The sequence below is a fragment of the Ruditapes philippinarum genome, unplaced genomic scaffold, assembly GCF_026571515.1.
Source record: "Ruditapes philippinarum isolate M1 unplaced genomic scaffold, ASM2657151v2 ctg869_1_1_1_1, whole genome shotgun sequence".
Lineage (NCBI taxonomy): Eukaryota > Metazoa > Mollusca > Bivalvia > Venerida > Veneridae > Ruditapes > Ruditapes philippinarum.
The window spans coordinates 15745-39456 of NW_026853920.1; the positions used below are offsets into that span (position 1 = coordinate 15745).

The following is a 23712-nucleotide window of genomic DNA, read 5'->3' on the forward strand; positions in this document are numbered from 1 at the left end:
ACTCTGTTTTTGTATGTATTTATGAAATAAAAGCAAACCACAGAAATATTCTATTGTTGTTAATAGTTATTGTATTATAGTGCACTTGGAATTTAACAATTAGATATCACTGCAGTGAATCACGCATTACATGCATCTGTCATAGATCAGTCTGTTTTCCATACCAAATTTAATTAAATGAGCCGCGTCATAACAAAATCACATAACGCATTTGCAACCAGCATGAATCCAGACCAGCCTGCGCATCCGCGCAGTTTGATTAGGATCCATGCTGTTCGCTTACCAACCCTATTACAACTAGAGAAACTGATGCGCAGGCTGGTCTGGATCCATGCTGGTCGCAAACGCATTATGTTGGTTTTGTCGTGACGGGGCTCAAATGTCTGAATTACTGTTTATTTATGATAGCCCTTAGAATAGTTTTAAAAATAAGGTAGACATCTTTCCTATATTAACTCTGCAGTTACGTTTAATTGTATTGACAAAGATCATCTTTATGCCTCAAACTTCATATAATAAATTTAATTTGATAAAAAAAGTATGATAAGATGGAGGTCGTTATTTTGTATATTGAAAATATTTTACTTCCTTAAGACATTGAAATGACAGGGGCTATGTTAAATGATATTTGAGTTTCTAGTCAAATTGACAAAATACAGGTCAATTGGTGAGTTTCCTGTTCTCAAGATGGATGAAACCCTTGCTAAACCTTTTATTATTGCAAGCATGTATCTAGTATTTCACCCTGTAAAATTTGTAGTGCTTCTTGACTTCAAATCCGCTTGAACCTTGTGATCCGCACAGTGGCATATCTGTGTATTGTGCCGGTTATTTACGCTGTTTTTGCCTTTTATTGAATCACACATGGTGTTATCATTTATCTTAATAGGTAAGCGGGTATGATGCTTTTGCTCGAAAGTCAACAACTCAGAAGATACATGTGTAAGGCAAACGTAGCAAAAATCTACCTCAATGTATTATGACATGCATTTATTTTATTTTCAATCAAAACCAAACGGAAGTGATGAAACGCTGCAATATATTTTCCGGCAGGAGATATGCCGCTTGATGCAGCATAAATTTAATGTTGCTATTTTAAAGGGTTCACGTTTGACGTGCTCGAAGTTACAGTCTACCAATGCAGATAAAGATCAGTCGTGCGGCTTGATCATGGTCTTCAACGTTCACTATTCGGTCGGTATACATTAAAATAAAAATCCCTAAAAATGAATGATGAACGTTTTCATCTTGATAGAAAAATGGACGGGTCCATTTAAAATATTTAGCGCGACATCACCCATTTTATTGCTTTCAATGCGTACTTCATTTCAATCTTTTTGGGCGTATTTCTTTTACACATATATAATTAAACAATGTGTTAAACGGTACATTTAATACAGCTATTAAGAAAATTTGAAAATGATGTAGGTAAACATATAAAGCGATATAACACTCAATTTAGTATAAATGTAAACAGAGATACACTTCAACAGTCCCATCCTTAGCAAACATAAGGCACATTTCAAAATTTAGAACTTCGATTTTTTAAAACGAAAATTTAGAATAAAAATCTCATTAAAATGCGTGGGTTTTATAACATTCATTCACTTAACTTCAACATTATTTTAATTTATGTCAGGACCACGATAAGATAGAGATAACATTTGAAAAATATGTTTTTGAAGCATCCCGTTGACACATAAGTAACGTATTCTCATTGAAATAGGCCACTTATTCAAAAGTCATTCATCGTTATCTACATACGTATCTTTTATTCTACCCCGCCAATTTATAAACCCAGCAGGTATCTACAAATAGGCATAATGTCTGTTAAAACTATTTGCGACATCATTTCATCGTCTGTCACACAAACCCGTCATCTTGTACAAACATTAAATATTGCAAATGATTTTTGGATCATATATCTAAGTTAAGTTAACAATTGTCACTAAGTAACCACTCAAGTGTCTAAACGTTATAAATGAGGTCTAATCTAATCACGACATACTTGACACGTTCATTGTGAAGACACAACCACTGATAACAACTGTTTGAAATCACACTGGTCATATCAGTATCGGCGCTTCTAACGACACTGGTCAGTGTATTCAAAGTAACTTGACCGGGCTAATAGATACAAGAATGCACTCGTGTTATTTACATAGTCCAAAATTAGTAAAGGGATTGATAATTTACAAAACTTGATTGACCAATCATAACTCCTTTAATTCAATATGGGTCTATCCATGTCCATTTGCTAATGACCTTATAGGATGCAATTTATACAAACGAAATAATAAATACATTCTATAGGTTTTATTTAAAACAGAAAGAAAAGAAACGAGCAAAACATATTTAACGCATTAAAGCATGAACTCGTAAATTTGTTAAAAAGTCATAATTTCTTTATGATATATTATGAGATTTTTTTAGCAACAAGGCTTATAAAATATGAAGCAATCAAAAGTGTTAATACTTGATTAACTTACATGTGTATATTCTTAATACGAAAAGCTAATATTGTTTGCAAGATTCTTCTATGAATCATATTTACACAGAAATCTCATTTATGTTATAACTCTTTTTTCAGACAGCCTCAACATTATTGTTTATATGGTTATTTAGCTTCTGATTATATGGCATACGTTTATCTTCATCTGTATCTCCCAATTCATTCATCATCGTTATTGACTCGCCTAATGATTCACTGGAACCATACATCCAGTGCCAAGGCGAGTTTTCTTCTACTTCACTCATGTCAATGAATAAATCAACAAGATTGTCTTCTTGAGGGCAAACAGATAAACGTCGGAACCATTCCGGTCCTTTCTTAGTTGCTCCGATTGGACGTAGATCTTCCGTACTATCATGAAACGGATCAGGTGGTTTTAACATACCGCCTCCATTTGCCGCATTAAGCGCTAGTGTTGATCCAGATCTTGACATGGCAGGCGTGTCCAGATTCTTCTCTGGCTCTTCTTTATTCTGCTTTTCGTTTTCCTTTTCATCATCTGCTGTCTTTTCATTATTTTCAGTCTTACCCTTTTCGTCTTTATCTTTACTTTCTTCTTTTTCCTTTTCCTCCTCTTCTTCAGCTTTTGGATCATATTGTTTTAAAATAAGGTCGTATATCGGCCAGTTTTGTTTATACTCTGACACAATTTCATCTATCTGCCCTTTAAAACTAAGGGTCTTTAGATTAAGTTTTACACCTTTAGAAGATAAAACGTTTTTAAGCAACATAGGAACAAATCCGCCGGCCAGAGTTGCCAGTGTTTGATTAGTTGACGACATCTGTCCAGCACTACCAAAGGCCATAACAACAATCATGACAAAAAAGAGGAAAACTACAATTATTGAAAACTTTCCGGTAGCTTTCAATAGGTTAATATAAACCGGTCCGGGTGCCCCATGAACTCTTACTTCGCAAAGTCTTTTGAATAAATTTAATGGAATTCTCGGTGTATCAAACGAGTCAAAGAACAAGAGTAAATGCCCAATGCGCCATTGAGCCTCCTTCTTCTCTAGGTTTAAACTGGTTGGAATCTCATCGACTGCTTCAACAGGTTTCACCTGGAATAATATCATAATTTGAAATATCAAATACTAGAAGGTAAATTGCATGCAAAACAAAATATAAATTTATTGACAACAATGTCTAACAGTAATCAATAATCGAGTCTTTTTTGTTTAAGATGTTTTGGACAAGGCCTCCGAAAACTTTTGCAAATGTTAATTTAAAAGTATTAAGTTGATGTTTCTGTAATCGTCTCCTTTGAAAAGAAAATATTATATTTCAAACAAAACAGAATTAACAAAAGGGTGACACAATGTTGGATTTTACCTGAAATGCCGCATTTTCTTGCATACTGGAAGGCAAACTAGCAATTTTCTTCAGGTCTTCTACCCTATCCATCACATCGTCGATTATCGTCGCATTAAATTGTAAATAGTTATCATACACATTGTCATAGCAGCTGTGCATATAGACGATGACAAGAAGGACCATACTAACGTAACGTAACGTTGCTCCTGCATTCACTATTATACCCATCATGGTAAATACTAACACTTCTACAATAACACCACATGCTTCCACAAACAATAACACTGACGCTGTTAGAACAACGAGACAGAATATGCTGACAATAATTTGCACAAGTAATCTCCTTAAAGCAGACACCCTGCCGTACCCTGTAATGCATGGACTATGTTTTTCCTCATCAGGAAACGCTGCCCTCTTTATATGAACATTTTTGTCAATTTTAGCTAACTTTTTATGTACTTTGTATACTTTCTGTTTAGCTTTTCCAAATGGTTTGTCGGACTCAAAGAAACTGCTATCACTACCAAGTTTCTTTTTGGAGTGATAAATGAGTCTATACGCAAGATAAATTGTTGGCACCGAGTAGAGTACAAAAACAGAGCACCACAATGGCGCAGTAATTGCGCTGATTATTGGGCATGTTATTAAAGCTAGAAGACCGATCTTTCTGAAAGGCCAGAGCAGAAATCCAAGTACAATTTGAAGAACATTAGTACGGGAAACATTGGACATGTCATGAAATGCTGAACGAACAATAGATTTAAGTTTGTCTTTGATGTAATCCTCGGAAAATCCAATAACTACTCCGGAAATGACGTACATCGAGTATGCGGAGATAAACAGTGGATGTGTTGGAGTGAGGTATTGGACAATATTCATTCTAAAAGGGTTATATCTTTGCTTAAAGCCAAGCTCATGTATAAGGTCTTTACGTTGACTAAGTTCTTCCTCTTCAAACCGGTAGTAAATAAATGTTCTAAGGTAGAAAGGCAATGGTACAAGGAAAAGCACTACAACTTTTATGAAAATAAGGACTAGGTCCTCCCAAGTACATTCATGCCTTATCAATGGTTGCAGTTTTGCATATATGCTCGCACTACAGCAATCCTTAAATGGTTGTAAACCCCTAATTTTGCATCGTATTAGATTGTCATATGCTGTCCTAAGTAGGCCCGTTGGTGGCTCATTTGCTGGAATTATTCGTTTTCCTTTCACCTTGATTCTCAATTCCGGTACTTTAACATCACATATTGTGTCGAGTGGTAACTCAGCAATACTTTCCTTAAATCTATACCAATCTGCGAAATCTTCAGCAGAAAGCCGATTCTTATAACGCACTGAGGTTGTTTTACTCTCACTTACAAACACTTTCATTTTTAAATCTTTTGTCAACTTGACAACATATTCAGATGCCACGTAAGAGGCTGTATACATATTGGCTGGTACCACTAAAGGCGCAAACATAAACAACATGAGTTTGACAAGGAAAATACAGATGTATAGAACTGTTATCCAGAAATTATCTTCATGTTCGGAGCAGGTGACGTTTCCGTCGGAATCTCTGGCACAACATCGGTTAGCAAATTCACCATATCCGTTTTCATCTCTCACAATATTGTTACAAACGTATATGATTTCTGGTTCCTGCTCTACTTCCGATTGTAAATCCTCTTCATTAACGGGACCAGTCTTCTTATGTCTATTTCTTTTAAACTTATCAAACACTTTATCTCGTAAAAGGTCAACTCTTTCCTCCGCTGTCAAATTTCCGAAGCATCCTTCTGGTATGTCTTTTAAGTGAATTTTCACTCTTTCAACTCCTATTGTCAGAATCGATAGGGACAATACATCAAAGTTAAATGAAAGAGTTAGCAGTGTTTTACCATGTTCAGAAGTAGTTCGATACCATTTCCATGGTTTATAAGTTCGCGATATATCCGTTTGAAGAGGATCTGTTGTCTCTTTGTATATACTAATTTCAAAAATTTTCATCACCGAATAATCTCGCAGGAACTGGACATCATCTTTGTCTGATGGTCTGACGCGGCAGTTTTCCTGCGAGCTTCCGGCGGCGAACATCAAACATAAAACGTAGACTACAAAGAACATGGGAGCTCTATGCAAATTTGCCATTTTGCATCAGCGTTTTTTCTTCCTATGCTTCTCCGTCAATGTTCACAACATTGCATCTGTACTTCATTCCTGAACAACGTATCAGTGCAGTGCCACCTGCATGCTCTGCAAAATAGAAAGTAAAATACGTACTTGATTTATATGCGCTTTACTTTATGTGATTACGTTTTATTTACAAAAATGTAATTATACAGTTTATCCAAAACATGCAATTAATTTAACATTGTAAAGCGTTTTAAGCTATGACTTAGATTTTTGCTATTATGTTTATTTTAGGTGAATTTTGTGGTTCTTCTTCATTGAATTTACTTTTTATCCAATTATTTTGCACGATGACTGCAGATTACTAAATCTTACCGGCGGACATGTAAAATATTCATATTTAAATTGAATTTCATTAAGATTTAAGGATTTGCCTATTAAAACGAGATGTCGTATTAAGTTACACATACATTTATGAAAAGATTGAAGTAGCTTGGATGTTTAAATTTTTGATATTCAACAAATTTCTATTCATTCAAAACATTTAAACTAAACTGTAACGAAGGGAAATTCAAAACTTTTTTATTCATTGTATTATAAGACCCCTTAAGATGATAAATGCATGGTGTATTTTAAATATGTTTAGTCTGGAGTTTTTCAATTTTTTATTTGCTTTTTGAAAGCTGTGCAGGCATAATTAGACCCAAATGTTTGCAGAATTCGTCCATGCATATTGCTATTATAATGATATTGTACGGGTAAATGGGATATGTAAAAATATTTATGTAAAGTATTTTAATATTTTGACTTTGACGATAATAAAAGTTTGATGTATAAAAATTCTGACCGACTCTCGTAATGGTTTTTGTCTTTAAAGTGTTCATTTGTACCAGTATTACGTATACTTTAAACATAGTCAAATGTAAGAAACTAGATAAGATAACTGTAAGAATAGATATGCGTTTTTTTTGTAAGACAACGAAATATTTTGAAGTATTAATTTTGTTTCAATCTATGTGATGTCACTGTGTTATAAAACAATGGTCTACGTACATGTATGACGTATTAGACATACCATTCTTATGTAAATTGAAATATGAAACATCTAGTCTTCAGAGTTTCCCTTAATTCAATGAATAGAAATAAAAGCCGGCTAAACTGATAAGATACAAAATTTGCCCAAAACCAGATTGATAAAAGATGCACCATGGGCATGCTGTTAGCATTACATTACATTTATATTTCATATAAATACTTGTATATAGAACTGAATGACTGCTTAATCATTCAACATTCCAAGTAAGGATAAGTCCTTATTGTATGTATTGCATAACTTGATTTAAATACAAGTACTTTTTAAAATATTATATAATAATTGATCGTTGTATTAATTTACATATTGCATTTATAGTCAATGAACTGGAGATAAATTGTTGTACTCATGTCTGATTCATCAAAATCTGACACAATATGATGTGAACATATCATTAAATGGGTCATTATCGTAAGTCTATATCATCTAATGAATTTTGTCGTAAGTTTATAGATAATCGCAACTTTTCTGCCCTTTTCGTCAGTCTTCGCATATAAATAATAACCGAGATGTTCCGATTGTTGAATGGCTGTTGAACAAAAAATGTACGTATTTTGAAAATTAGAACAGCATTTATTTTCACTTGTCATGCTACACACGCAGTGACAGACTATGTTTTTGATTTGGGTCATTCCTTTTCTTCCATTTTTTCAAAATTGCACTAAAATTCTCTTTATATTCACATGCAATATATTAATCGTTTTCCCTATTTAAAGGTAAGAAAGAAAACACAGATAAATTATGGAAGAAAGAATTTACTTGAACATAAAAGGTTTTTAAAAAAGCTCAAATTCGCATACGAATTATGTAATTTAAATTTGTGCGCTGTAGTTAAACATAATATAAACGTTTTGAAGCTAAATCACCTTATCTTTATTGTCAAGGGATTTTTCATACTGACTATATTAAACAGAAGTTGCTGCAATGAACTAATATAAAAAGCGATTTTTAGATAAAAGTGAAAATTTAAATTAACGATAGGTTTAGTAATAACTATTAAACAGTTTTTGATTCACTTTTCTGTTCTTTCCATATCCATATTGCAATTTGCGGCTGTATTTAGCAAGGTGTGAAACGAACAAAAAATGGTTCAGAACTTAAAAGACATTTTATCTCCGGGTTTTAACTTATCGCTAAAACAACATATCATGGTTAATTATTTCCATGTCTTTTACACCCTAGTACTAAAAATAGATGAATAAACGTATCTGTCGGATATAAGTTAATTACAAAATCGATGACTCCCCCACACATGTTTAAAGATTGTGGTAGCTCGCCATGTATATGAGTATGTTTGTTCTTCGAATAGTGATTTTGATTTTAATTGATTTTTTCAAATATTTAGCTAGATTCATAAGTATAATTTTGTTGTTAGAAGAAATGATTTCAGTAAGTTTCCACATAGATGAAACAGTAAAAATATGCCACAGTAATATATACATGTATATTAAAGGCTACGATTATATATATATATACATGTATACATACAAACACTGTAATCTGCTAACTTTGCACGCAGTGCAATTTAAACACAGAAATAAAAGAGAGAAAAACAATAGACATGATAGGGGAAATTTATTAATTTGTCTTCTCTAGTGTAAGACTCAATATTCTCCAATAATTCTCTTTTTAAACATGATTTCATATTTTGTTTCCTGGTTTTAATATCATGATAGCCCTGCTATTTTAAACAGGGTTCTATTATAGTATAAACGGGATACTAGTGTACTTTAAATGGGGGTTCTATTACAGTATAAACGGCTATGGTGTAATTGTATTTTTGTCGTATCCGACATGAGCATCTTTGTCACGAAATTATAATTATATCATAAACGGAATTTGACAAACAATGCAAACGCAATAAAAATAAATTTTACTTGATGCTTTATAAATATCTGATACATTTACGTGTAACAACCATTTTTATCGAGCTCAAATAGTTTTAAAACCACATCAAGTGTTAGGTATAGATAGTACACTTATAGGAAACAACATTACTGCGCTGTAATTTACATTGTGTTTTTGTATGTAAAAGAGTGGTCACAGAAAATAGATGATTCCTGAATAAATTGATTGATACTCCTACTTAACTTGAATAAATTAGGGCACCAACTTAATAATATTTTGGTGTAAAACTTAGATGCATACAATTACAATATTTATTATGATTGATTACTAATAATTAATATATTTATTATAGCATAAACAATTGCTTATTTCGTAATACATTACCTCATGAAGTTTACTTGATACATATATGTACATAAGTGTGTTCCGTGTTAAAAAATACTAAACATTTCCTCCGTATTCACATTATTTCTTGTTTTATATTTTAAAACGAGGCTGAAAAATCTTATATCAAGAAATGACATCGCTTTGAAGTGATTTTCATAGGCTGAGCTTTATTGCATCTAATCCATTACATTACTGTGTATGCATTTATGATAGATATAACATTACCTCACATATAGCTGTCGATGATTAAACAAAAAGTAACTATGAATTATGAACTCAATAATTACTATTTGTTGTTTACTGAATAGATTCAAACGCGTAAAAAGTCATTGACATGTGGTTTGTAAAGGTTAAAGGAATAAGATTTTATTACCGATTTATAACATGTTTGGCACCTTTATATATCTCTTTATTACAACAATTATATAACTTTATAAAAAAAGTAAACATGCCATGAAAAAGAAAGATTTTATGTTGTTTTTTTGTTTTTGTTTTTTTATATAAAATATGTTAAACATTAAAGAAATAATTTTAAAAATGCACCGATGTAAAACAATTTGTTCGTAAATCCAGATTATAAACTCTATTTTGACAACTTGTGATGTATGCTTTTATTGTTACAGTATCTAAAACTTAAAATTAATTAAAAAAATATAGACAGAAAATATAGTCACCATAATCTGTTTAAACATCAACCTTAATTCCGCTTCTTTCTTATGACATCCTCTCAAATCAAAATGAAGAATGGAAGAGTTAGAGTGCATATGTTAAACATATTGACATAATGTTGAGGTATTGACATTAGAAAACCTAATACAAAACTCACGTACCAGAAAATTACGTCTATTCATAGAAACCTTTGTATTTACTGATGATGCGGAAACATTTTGAAAGAAAATTTAGGTATTAAATGAATATTATTTCAGTACCGTACTTACAGTGAATGTTTTTGCGGTTTTTATTCACATTTTTATACATATAATTACCTTCATAAAGCATTGGATCACCTCTCTCTAATAGCTGTTTTTTCCAACATATTTACATTATTTGTATATTTGTTAATGTTAGTTTTGACAGTTTATCTTATATTTATATCTCGATCTTTGTTACCTATTACTTTTATATTCCAACAGTAATATTTCATTACTTAGGAAATATATGTCACTTTTTAATATTTTTTCATATTTGCTTGATCCGAGCTCAGTTGCGCAGTGATATAATTAAAGTGAGTATTTTAGTACAAGCGATAAACCGTAAAATGTTATCAAATTGGCTTATAAAGTTAATAAATGATAAAACGTTTTATTGAACACCTTATAAAATGTTATCTTGTGGAATAGACTTCCAGCGTTTGCGCCTTCATCCAATATACATCATAAATGGATTTAATCTGATGAATTTAGCCTCGTTTTGATTTTTCCAATCCAAAAATTCCATATCAAATCGCTATCGTATTCCGTTTAGCCCCGTTATCATTTTTTAATCCAAAAGTCCCAAAATATTTCACTATTGTACTACGTCAAGTCACCTTACCAAATAATTTATATAAAATTCTAACTGTACTCAAAGTATCAAAGACTAGTCCCTCGTCCAATATAGGCTTGTCAGCTGCGTACTTGTCCAATAAAATTCTCTCAACAATGTATAATAACATCATTATAATTATTAAACTATATTCTCTATACATCGCGTAAGTTAAATTTTTTTGTATTTTGGAGTTATTATTGTTAAGTATGCATGTCATTTTGACATCTTATATAGAGGATATTTGTTTGTCTGTGTGTAAGATGAAATTTTATTTCATCGAGTGAGCTTTAAAAACAGTATTCTCACGAGTGGCGTAGCCACGAGTGAGAATACTGTTTTTAAAGTTCACGAGATGAAATAAAATTACATCTTACACAACAAACAGACAAATTTTCTTTTTATTTTATGCTTAAAAACAAGTTAAAACGAAATTTCCATAATTTTAACGTTAATATTAAAATCTGTTTCCCCATTGAGAGCCCCATTTAGACGGAATTTCTCATTTAAAACAAGAAGTCTTGAGCTGAAAAATAAGTCCGCCAATCAAGGTTAAATGACGGTGATATTTATTCATTTTATTAAAAAAATATGAATGATCGCTTGTTTTAATAATAAAAACAAACAATTCTTGCAGGAGAAAATTCCAACCATCCATCCATATTTCTGTTACTTACTGCGAATTTATATTAGACCTGGCTTTCTAAAATGTAAACGGCAGCCATTTTTTAAAGTTGTGTATTTCATGGGAGGAAAATAATTATGTAAGATTCAGAAGGATATAATTTGGATTTGTTAGTCATACACCTTTTTAAAAGAAAGAAAACTTATTTGAGGATTGTAACAGACAAAAAATAAGTGTTGACAGAAGTGAACACATTCAGAAAAGGCGCTAGGAAAATGGAAAACTTGGAAGCTTGCTGAAGGAACGCTGGGTTTTTTCACAGGCGCTAGTCACATAATCAAATATTTCACATAATCGGTCTATATATGTATATAAAGATATAAGGCCCCCAACGAGACAAAAACATCATGCAGAACAAACAAGAACACTGCTGAAAGAAACGACCAGATCACGGTTATCTCTTTCTGGTCGCCATCTGAAAGGATCAATCCAAGCGTTAAAGCTTTTTATTTCATTAAAATTCTTCAAATAGCAAAGAAATGAGTAAAAGTTTCAGAAAATGCCAATATTTTCAATCCATGTCGTTTTCGACGTCCAATCTATTCATGTATACAAACACGATTTCTGGTCGATTTCTACGAAATAAATGGAAAACATCTAAAATTTCCTCATAAAATTCATAAACAAACTATTTTTCTATCAATCTGCGAAGTCTAAATTGAACTAGAGCCCTCTTTGTACTCAAATATTTAAAAGATATTGGTTGTAGAAGCGGAGGTCAAGTAAAGTGCGCCATTTGTAATTTGAAGTGACAGATAAATGAAGCAAAGAAATAGTATTTTACGATTGGTCAATAGTATTCCGGTAATTATCTTAACCAATCAAATCCTTATATAATATTCAGAGCGGAACAGTATATACATGCGCTATACATGGCGATAAAATACTGTCACAAGCGAGAACCTTGTGTATTTTTTAATGAAATACGTACGATGAGGGCATTTGATCAGTGAAGATTTCGCAGATCGATAGGAAAAGAGTTTGTTTATGGAACGTGCGTGGAAATTCTAGCCGTTTTTTGTTTTTTTCCGTAAAAATCGATCAGAAATTGTGTTTGTATACATGAATGGACTGGACGTCGAAAACGACATGAATTGAAAATATTGGCATTTTTCGAAACTTTTTCCAATTTCTTTGCTATTTGAGGGATTTTAATGAAATAAAAAGCGTTGGCACTTGGATTGATCCTTTCAGATGGCGACCAGAAAGAGATAACCGTGATCTGGTCGTTTATTGCAGCAGTGTTCTTGTTTGTTCTGCATGATGTTTTTGTTTCGTTGGGGGCCTTATATCTTTATATACATATATAGACCGATTATGTAAAATATTTGATTATGTGACTAGCGCCTGTGGGTTTTTTTACTTATTTTACGAGTGATGGCTGTCAATGCTTTTCATTTTTTCATAAAGCATACGGCAGTTATTGCTCGTAGGATACTTTAATATGCCCAAATGTCATCAAGAGCAGTTTTGCATGGGGAAGGAATGTATTTTTCAGACTGTAAAAACGAAACAAAAAAAATTTAGAGACGAAATTTGGTGATTGGAATTTGAAGGAATAGAAGTAAGTTTTCTCTCTGTGTTACTTTTGACATTTAAGTTATTTATCTATTTCAGCTTTGCTATTTCTTTTAACAGCCTGACATTGTCAGAATTGTCCGTAAAAATAAAATTGAGGTACCACATGGGGAAAATCTTAAAAAAGTAGTTTCGTCATTGAAAAAAGTGAAATTATATTTTGATAATTTTCACTGTGAAATTATCAAATATAATTTTCACGGATAAATCAGTAATCCACTGAAAAGCATAAAATAAATCCTATCTAATATAAAATACATGATATTCAACGTTTGTTTTTATCTTATTTTTGAGGAAATTATGTGCTTTAGATGATAAAAATGATACACAAATTCTGTTATCTGTTGTGTAATATAACAATCCTAGGCATTTTTTTTCAGTTTTCTTATATTAGCTCAAATAAAGAAATGTTTAAATAAACAAGTTTAAAAAACTACTTTGACATATCAAGTGAAAGTCATAAAGCTGATAGATGTTAAGATGTTATACTTTATCAAAGGAACAATATCTAATCTTTAATGGCTTTTTTGTTATTTATTGACTTATTTTTTGCGTATTTGACGAGTTCATATTTAACAAGGGATTATTAGGTCATAAATCGTAGCAGCAATGTCATTAAATCAAAGTAAATTCACTGCACCCCATCCCCGGAAGCGTAATAGACTAGCTCTTCCTGGAAATTAACAATGACTTTTGTCCGCTAAAGAAACATTAGCATTAAAGTGGATTGGTCTACAGATGACACATTTTCAATTTAGATAATTACAATAGAAATGTATCATTTGGATATTCTTAAAATATTGCTTGGAAAAAAAATGTTCTAAATGATTTAGTATCTATTGAACAATTCTATTATGAATAATAATATTTTGTTCTAGAACATTCTATCATCTGCTAAATATCGGATCATGTTACTCACACTTGCCAACACCATCTATATATGAGCCGCGTCATGACAAAACCAATATAATGGGTTTGCGACCATCATGGATCCAGACCAGCCTGCGCATCCGCGCAGTCTGATCAGGATTCATGCTGTTCGCTATCAGTTTCTCTACTTGTAATACAGTTGGCAAGCGAACAGCATGAATCCTGATCAGACTGCGCGGATGCGCAGGCTGGTCTGGATCCATGCTGGTCGCAAACCCACTACGTTGGTTTTGTCATGGCGCGGCTCATATATTTTCCATGGTTTGTTGTTATGTCTGATACTAAATAATATCAACGTAATCATTTATTGTATAACAAACCTTCCATTTTAGACCAATTCACTTTAAGTCCACCAAACAGAAAAGGGATTACTTGAGACATTTCTATCCTTGCTAACGTTTAAATAGAGTTTTTAGGGAACTTGCTACAGACTCAATATTACATAAACAATCCTCGAAAAATGAATAAATCTTTCTCCCCGTTTTGTCTCTATTAGACATTTCATCTTTTATGAAATACAGAATTTTGAACATATTTTTATATAAAGGAATTCATAGCAGTTTTATAAAGCAATACTTCAAAACGAAATAGATAATTAACAGAAATAAAACACTTATTATTTGTGTCCCATTACAAAACTCTTGTATATCTTTCCTTACGTAAATATGAACCGTAAATAGTTATGTTTTTTGTTATGTTAAATTATAAGGTTCTATGCACATGTATAGGTGTTCATCTCTCTATTGTAATGTATTTAAGTTTTATGTTATATAATGATACTTTCACGGCTATATCATATTTCAATAGAGAAGTTTTAAGGCTTTGCTACATTTTTGTTTTAAAATAATGAATATAAACTTTATGTAAACGATCCTCACATTAATTAAAACGGGACGTCCGTGGCCGAGTGGTTAAGGTCGTTTACTTCAAACCACTTGCCTCTCAACGCTGTGGGTTCGAATCCCGACAGGGACTTTGGACTCTTTCATGTGAGGAAGCTATCCAGCTAGCTTACGGAACGTCCGTGGTTCTACTCAGGTGCCCTTTCGTGCCTGAAATAATGCACGGAATGGCACCTGAGGTCTTCCTCCACAAGTAAAGCTGGAACGTCGCGATATGACCTATACTGTGTCGATGTGACGTAAAACCCAATCAAAACAAAACAAAACAAACATTGATTAAAAATTTAATTGGTCAATTTAACTTTCTTAAAGGTCAACGCACCTCCCTAACAGACGCTTAATGCGATATGTGGGCATCATTTAAAGCATAGTATATATACTGATAGTAAGAGATATCTTGTAATTTATCAATCAATTGTTTAAACATCATCGATATACTGTCAATATAATTGATTTTCTGTTAACATACCCTTCTATTGACCTTTAAAGTCCCCTCAAGATAAAACTTCACTTTCTACTTTTCATTATGCTTTACTTGATTTAACAACTTGACTCGTCAATATAGTCACGTTACATTTTGTTGATTTTATAATGAATATATGCTGAATGTTTTTTTCTATTAAACTATATAATCAAATACTATATAATCCAATACTATATAATCAAATACTATATAATCAAATAATTTTTAAAAAATGTTATAAATATTAATTAACCAAGAGAACATTATTACATTTCGAAGTAAGCAAGTTTCATTGCAAGACGTGCGAGTTTAAAGGGTTGATGGAAAGTGCGTGTATGTACATAAACAGATAACTGAAAGAGGACATCTGTGTAGGAAACACGCACTTTCAATTACATTTAAAATGATTATTCGTGAGAGAAATTATATTTTCATTCACAAAACACCTATACAAGCTTGCACGGTACTTCAAAATAACACGGACATTGTCTACTGGCCATTTGACTTTCATCAAGTGAAACGAAGTATGGTCGAAAACCTCATGTCATGAATAATTTGTAACATACATAATAGAATTTAATTTGTTCACGCGGTAAGAAAGTAAAACTATTCTTCCGTTGAATTCATCTCACAATTTGTAATTCAATTATTTATCAACTATGTTTACCTAAACATGGTTCATTGAATGTAAATTGAAAAAAAGAAGGTAGACCCTCTTTTTATATATTTTTGTGTGTGTTTTCTTTTTATTTATTAAAATAATGCGTGCACATTCACTTTTTAAACATACAAATGAAAACACACTGTTAGCTTTTCCATCATATTGAATCAGGAAAATAAAATGCTAGTAAGATTTGTAAATTTGTCTTCTACTACAAGTTTCATTAACAGACATGTTAAATTTGTCTTTGATTTCACGATTATACCTTTTGCACTCATTTCAATTCTAATCCATACTCGCTACTTGATTCATCAACTGAAATCCGATGAATATTAACTATATGAGTGACTATTAAATCCCCTGAAATATCAATTTCCAAAATATTACACACTGGCCATATATATATATATATAGCTGTTGTATTTTTTTTGTTCTTCAAATCAAAACATAAATTTGTTTAAATTTTTCAACTTTTATGACAATTAATTTCACATTCAACAATACATGTAATTTTTTAGGTTATTAGTATCTCACATGTTCTAAATACATGTACATTATAACAACGTTATGAAACAATATTTGTCTTATCTGCAGAAGAAAAGAAGTTATTGATTTCTGAGATATAACCAGCCTTTAAACGCACTGTCGACGAAACAGAAAATAAAAAAAACAAATTAACTTATTCTATTATAATTAGGCCTGTCCGTCAGCTATTATAAGTGAACCCACTTCCAAATATGTTGAATAACTTTTCACAGTAAAATTAGTTGTAAAACACTAACTAGTGTAACTAGTATATTTGCAATTCAATGCTAAGTATCAAATTTTATTATTATATTGAATCATAATAATATAGTAACAAGCTTGTTACATACCTATCTTATTTGCATTTTAATTTTGAAACATTTTATCAAAATTTCATCTCCAGCAAAAATCATCAGAATAAATCTCATCAAAACAACAAATAAATTGATTCAAAAATATATTATAGCAAAATTGAAGTAATTGTCTCACCTGATTTCGGTTAGAGCCCTATAAAAATGCACACTATCACTCACACATATATTGAACTACTGATTTTAGTGTCCCCTCAATCATAATTTTACGAGTTCATTCCACTTTGTACCAAATAGTCAAATCATAATATCAATATTAAGTATCATGACAATATACAATGTAATAACCTTAACATTCACTATCTATTTATGATGAGTTTTAGGTGTGTTTGTAATACCTTACTCAGGCCCCTCATACATAAACCTCTTTTTCAAAGATGTTAATTCTTCTTTTTAAATAAAATTTATACAAACAATTTTGAGAAGAGCGCCTTTATTAAAGCGGCCCGTCTCATCTCTTAGATATAAGTTATCAAATAATTTCTTCTTCATTGGGACTCTAATATATCTGTTACTGTTATGAATCAAGAGATCTATATCTAGATACATTCGCTTAATTATTGTCGATCCAACGCGATTATGACAATTTCTTGGTGAAATATATTTCACAACAAGATATAGAAATGCAAGCTACACCTAATCCTCGTAGTTTTTGTTAAACAGCCTTCATATTGCATGTTAATGGTACGAAAAATGTATTGCCAATAAATTGTAAAAACGACTGATTTTCACCTTGTTTTAGTTACATTAAGTAAATAATATGGACGTTAATTTAAGTCGTGTGGGCTGATTTTAAGACGAAATAAAAGTGTCATGTCATTTATGCATATTAAATGGAACACGCTACAAAGTTAAAGCAAATATGAATTTCCATCTCTGTTAAAATTCAACACAGTGATAATTTTCCGTTGTTGCTGATGTTTATAACACCCTCTTTTCTTTCTGTTATTATCTATATGGTTGCATGGCTTTAAGGTTTTTGCAGGTTTATTATTATATTGTAGTGTATGTTTCAACCGCTTTCATTTACTCAGTTACAATACCATAGATATCTGTGTTACCAAGGGCTGTCCTACTCAGGTTTAATATTTACACATATTTATATAAGATTATAACGCAATTTGACATCATAAAGGCGGAACATTGTTTGCTTTCATTTCATAATTCAGTTCATTGAATTCAGAGACCGCCTACTAGCCCACTGCAATTCAATGGTTATATTCTATTAATATTTTTTTATATTTTTACGACGGGGTACAGCAAGTTTTTAGGTATTAAGTACGTTCCACTTAAAGCATGAACTGCACGAAATATCAAATTATAAAGAGATGAAAAAACCGGATAGGAATGAAATGCACTTGCGATGACAGTGATGAATCAACGTTATTAAGTTCTTATTTAACTATGTCAACTATGTTTAAATGTTCAAAATGCAATTTGCGCTATTGTAATTAATCACTTTCACAAAATGATGGAGTATTTGCATTATCATGAATGAAAAGAATTTATACGCTTGTTTTGTAAATATATGGACTGTGTGTAGGTTGTATCAGGAATGGAATGTGAGAGACTATAATGAGTTTCTGATAATAAACGGAAACAAGATGAAAATGAATAACACATGGACGGCGTTTATTTTTATTGGAACGGAAGCTGTCAGCAACTAGAGAAGTGTAGCACAAAAGAAATTAATATATTTTTTTTTGTTTGATTGGGTTTTAGGTCACACCGACACAGTAAAGGTCATATGGCGACGTTCCAGCTTTACTGGCGGAGGAAAACCTCAAGTGCCCTTCCGTGCATTATTTCAGGCACGAACGGTCACCTGAGTAGAACCACCGACGTTCCGTAAGCTAACCTCTCGGCCACGGACGTCCCAATTGATATTTGTGGTAATAAGATCGAATCATAACATTGTATAAGATATATTGGTGCCTTCTTAGACGAATCTTTGAATTCTAAAGATCATAAACGAAAATGTAAAACTGTTATGCTTAACTATCTTAAGATCAAGAGCATCCGACATTATTTGTCTTTCTGATGCCTCTGAAACATTTGTCTTAGCTCCTTAATACCTCATTTAGACATCATATTGTAAGGAATTTTGCAATCTGAGCTAGCGAAACTTCAACATATCCAAATCATTTGTGCTAAACTTGTATTGATCAAAATTGGATAGCTGGAAGCAAGCAATTTCCTGTTCATATTGCCTTCCCATTAAAGCTCGTATAAATTTAAGATCCTAGTGTATATGCACAATTGTTCTGTAGGAAATGCACCAACATCTCAAACCTCACCTCGCGATCAAAAGCTGGGTGATGTAGTAGTGCCATTAAATAGAAATAAGACCTGTTCAGCACAATAGGTTCATTATTGTGACATAAGCTTCTTAGTGACATTAGACGAAGGAAACCTGTAGAAAATTTCAAAAGACAAAAAGTCCCCTTTAGTTCAGAACTTCTTCTTCTTCCCTATTCTAAGTACGTTTGATCGTTGTTTTTTTTTCAAGTTTCAATTACAGAGATTTTGTGTCGTTATTGCGGAAATAAAGGAAACCAAAATGGAGATTCAATACATCTTAATATTACAATTATTCTTTTCTTTGATATGCATTTTGTTTCACCGCATTTTTGAAATAGTGAGATAAAAAGTGCTTAAAAATCAACCGTTTAGAATGCTGAAAAACTTGGTTTTACCAAATTTTCATCAAATTTCTATGTAATAGTTGATATTTCAGTCATCATCTCATGATGTTACATACACAGGTAAAATTTAAAACCATTTAGAATTTACGTAACATGTACAGTTACACATTCGAAAAAATCAGATTTTGTTACTTATGCCATAAGCTTTCACTAATGTGTGTTACAATGTAACACAAAGAACGTATCTTCATTAATGCTATTGAAATTTTTAGTTTATTATCATTTTCCTTATTTCGAGCACATTGAAATCGAAAATTTCATTAATAAATCATTCTCCAATCATTTCTTTTGTAACAGTTCAGTGAGACAAATGAGATATTTTTCAGGACTTATGTATAACGTATGTTGAAAACGTGAACCCATGCAAAGTTATCCAAAGAATAGTGTGATTCAATTTCTGTTTTGAACAAACATTAAATATAAAAGCAAATATAAACATAGGAGAGCGGCGTTTACGGAACGCAGCCCCCAACAATATGACACTGACTAATCACGAAGCAAATGTGCGTCCTTGTATGATATCATTATGTAAACCAATTAAGGCTTCAAGTTTGCAATCACATTAACCAATTTTATGTTTGATTAAGTAATAGTTTTAATGTAATACTTTCATTTTTTATAGCGATGATAAATAGAATGTAATGAAATGTCAATACATATTAGACATTTCGTTTTTGTGATGTAACTTGTTTTAAATTACATTTGATTTTTCTCACAAAATAAGCAAAATGTTATGAAGAACGTACAAAGAATAGCTTCAATTCAATTGATGCTCACTAAATACGTGCACTTATAAATGTGTTAACTCATTTGGAATAATTCACAAGTAATCGGATGCTCTGGGGCCTATTGTTGAGGTTTTATGATTTATGCATCATTGTTGTAAAAACTGGTTTTGTGACAATTTTCTGTTGTTTGCTAGAGTTGGATTCAATAATGATTTAGTTCAAAAGAAAATATTTAGGCATCGGAATACCTCTTCACTCAATAAAAGTATAAAAGCTCTCCTAAGCGTGACGCTGTAACTGTTGTTTTCAAGATAGGCCTAAACATGCTTGATAACAAAAAATAACAATAAAGTAAACATCAACTTTGAAAACTTACACTATATTATTTATAAACGTCATGGAAACTCGTAAATAGTAGAAAATCTCTCTGAAGAAATTTTCCACTCATTTCTTATAAATATCAATTCCAACAGACCAAGTGAGATGTGAGATTCATATGCTTAGATTTCAATTAAGTTCTCCGAGAACAGTTTTGAAAGTTGCCCTTTTGAAGTGCGGTTTTTCAGGTTGTTCTGATTTTATATTTTAACGGAGTTTTTTCAAGGTTTATATGTTATGTACTTCAGCAATACATCGATTAAACAAAGACTGGCTGGCTTCAATCCTTTTTTTTCTTTTTTTCTTTAGTCCTTAATTTATAGTTTGATAAGTGTCAGAAACATCAATTAACATGTCGATATTATTTCAGACAACGATTAAGAAGAGTGTATTAGTCTCCAAGGGATCATGAATTGTTATCACTACCTTAGAGATTACAACAGGTACAATATATGAAGCCATGCATAAGTAAAGATAATATCATTCTGAACCTTTCCACTTTATGATGTTTTCACAAGGGACTTGAAACTGTAATGAGTGACAAGGGATTGGAATGGAATAGCACATACGACGAAAATCATATTTTATTGTGATTGAAAGTATCACTGTACATTGTTACATAGTTAATATTTCTTTTTGAAGGGCCAATAATTTTAAGACTGATACCGTATAGAATTATTTATTTTTAATGCTTATCTGATGGACATCGCTTTATCAGAACCAATTATTGTAAGTAATATGAACTAAGGAAAATAAAATAAAATTATTTTAGCTAATAAACCTGAATAAAAATAAGACACATTCTAGAAAAAAGGGTCGGTCACAAAAATAACAAAATCTTATCACTAAAGCTTCTTGCGATCCATGCTACTATAGACATTCCAATGGGAACATTTGCTTTTTTCTGCTTACTATGTTTGATTTTGTTGATAAGATGTCAAATTATTTAAGGTATTGTGAAGTGCCGTGTAGCAACTGCAGAAAAAGTTTACCAGTACTTCACTTCAGTGTTATTATATTTTCCAGGTCCTTTGGGATCATTGATTACAGCCGTGTAAACAGTTGCCCCGTAATTCATTTAACTGTTATTTTTTTCTCTTTTTTTTTCTCTTTTTATTTTTTTTCTTGGTGGATGGGGGTCATTGGTTTCAGCACTTTTAAATATTGAAAACTGAGTAATTTGTTTTTGTCATAAATACTCATGTACAGACTTTACCTTTTACCACATGAGCATATTGTTTTCATTGAAAAGCCTCCTGTTAATAGTTCAAACTGCTATAAAACTATGACAAATACTGATGAAACTTGGCACAAATATTGACTTAACCATAAACTCTGTAACATCATGCTCAATATTAAATTTCCTGTTACCATGGCAACGGGGGACGTCTCAAAATTGTGAAAAATCACTATTTTGTATTGTTTTTTCCATCAAAACTACATCAAAACTGTAATTTCAAAGCGCTGCAAATTCTCAATGCATTGAGATAGAGTAAAAGGCTTTTCAGCGTTGGTTACACGTTACCTTAAGATCGACCTTGGGCCATTTTTAGCCTGTCGCATGTCCAAAACTTTCTTGGCGATGACGGGGACTGCCGCCCCCTTCAAACCCCCGAAACAGAATGGGGCACATCTTCCATCTGGCAAGCCTTGATGTGTCATTTTGATGGGGGCCTCACCGAAAAATCGATCACTTTTTTAAACAACATTTCTCAAACGAAAAACACTGTCTGTGACCTCAAACAGAGGGACAAAAAGCCGCCAAAACACGTCTATATGAGGGAAAATGTTAATCTAACAGAGTCTGCAACTTTTATGTAATTTTGTTTTGATAAATGCTGCTTTTTTCCTGATCATTTTTTTCAGTTGGCTTTCCATTGAAAGTCGGCTAAGGTTCTGGTAGCTCTAATTGGCAAACATTTTCAAAAGTATAGGATGCTATTTAAGTTTTTTCGTTTAACAGAATCCAGATATGATTTACCCTAAGCGATGATAACTGTTACAATCTTAAAATATGAATTTTAAGCTGTTAAGGACCAACCTTTTTTTGAAATCAAAATATAACTTGCTAAAAGTCAATCACATCACTCCTTGATTTTCAGTCTTTCCTCAATTCAAAATATACAAAAATTAATGATACTAAGAGCATGGTTCTAACAATTTACTGCCGCATTGTGACCAATAATCAGTTATGTTTATTACCGTATAATTATCATATTCACTCAGAAAAATGAACATTAAGTGATATCAATCTAAATAAAGTTGATCTTAGCAAAACAACAAGCATTTGATTTTAATCTTGCAAAGAAATGACCAAATTACTTTTACATTTTGAAATAAAAACATACAGAGTTATAATCTTAAAGAATCAGTAAGGAAATTGATGACAAAACTGAATACAAATTTTCTTTTGGTAATGTTGAATAAACATAGCTTGGTTTCATATGTTACTTTTTTCTGTATAAGATTTCATAAAACATGTACCATTTATCTAATCCAATATATTTTTTCTCTTTTCTTAATTAAGCAATAAAGTAATAATATACGAAATTCAAATATTTTGAAATGTCTTTTTAACAATTCTTCATCAATGCAGGAAAAGAAAATGCTAATATCTTAACATATTAGTAGCATTTCAAATGCTTTCGGGTTAATATCGACAAATATGATAATGGCTAAGTAATGATGTTAAACAATTGAATGGAAATACAAACATAAAATCGTTTTTATGACTATAGACTTTATTTTATTTTACTACGTTTCGGAATCAGAATATGTATTACAAAATGCTTCATGTTACATGTGTTTAGTTATATCTACTTGCTGATATTTCACATGACTCTTTCACCTCTATCACTTGGCCTTAACGGCTTTAGGCTTAAATCTTGTACAGGACTTTGATTTTCCTTAACTAGAGGAGGCTATTAAGTTAGGTAATGGAATGCTGATCATTCTACTCAAATGTCCATCTTTCCCGGAATATTGCACGCTCT

At 31.7% G+C, this 23712-nt stretch overlaps 1 protein-coding gene across 2 annotated transcripts; it reads right to left on the reverse strand.

Annotated features, from left to right (window-relative positions):
• Window positions 1-1475: 1475 nt before the first annotated feature.
• LOC132738366 (uncharacterized) lies at window positions 1476-17226 on the reverse strand. 2 transcript variants are annotated; one of them, XM_060725852.1, is made up of 3 exons: window positions 17027-17226; window positions 3845-6064; window positions 1476-3573 (listed from the first exon to the last, which is right to left on the reverse strand). In XM_060725852.1, the coding sequence occupies exons 2-3, from the start codon at window positions 5957-5959 to the stop codon at window positions 2587-2589; spliced, it is 3102 nt and encodes a 1033-aa protein (XP_060581835.1). In that variant the 5' UTR covers window positions 5960-6064; window positions 17027-17226; the 3' UTR covers window positions 1476-2586. The 2 variants fall into 2 exon arrangements, with proteins under 2 accessions (XP_060581835.1, XP_060581836.1); XM_060725853.1 differs by lacking the exon at window positions 17027-17226 and adding an exon at window positions 9944-10088.
• Between the last annotated feature and the right edge of the window lie 6486 nt (window positions 17227-23712).

Coding starts and splice junctions, on each gene's coding strand:
- LOC132738366 (XM_060725852.1), bottom strand. CDS start 5,959: ATGGCAAATTTGCATAGAGCTCCCATGTTCTTTGTAGTCTACGTTTTA. Junction 3,574..3,844: donor AAGAAAATGCGGCATTTCAG/GTAAAATCCAAC, acceptor ATATTATTCCAG/GTGAAACCTGTTGAAGCAGT.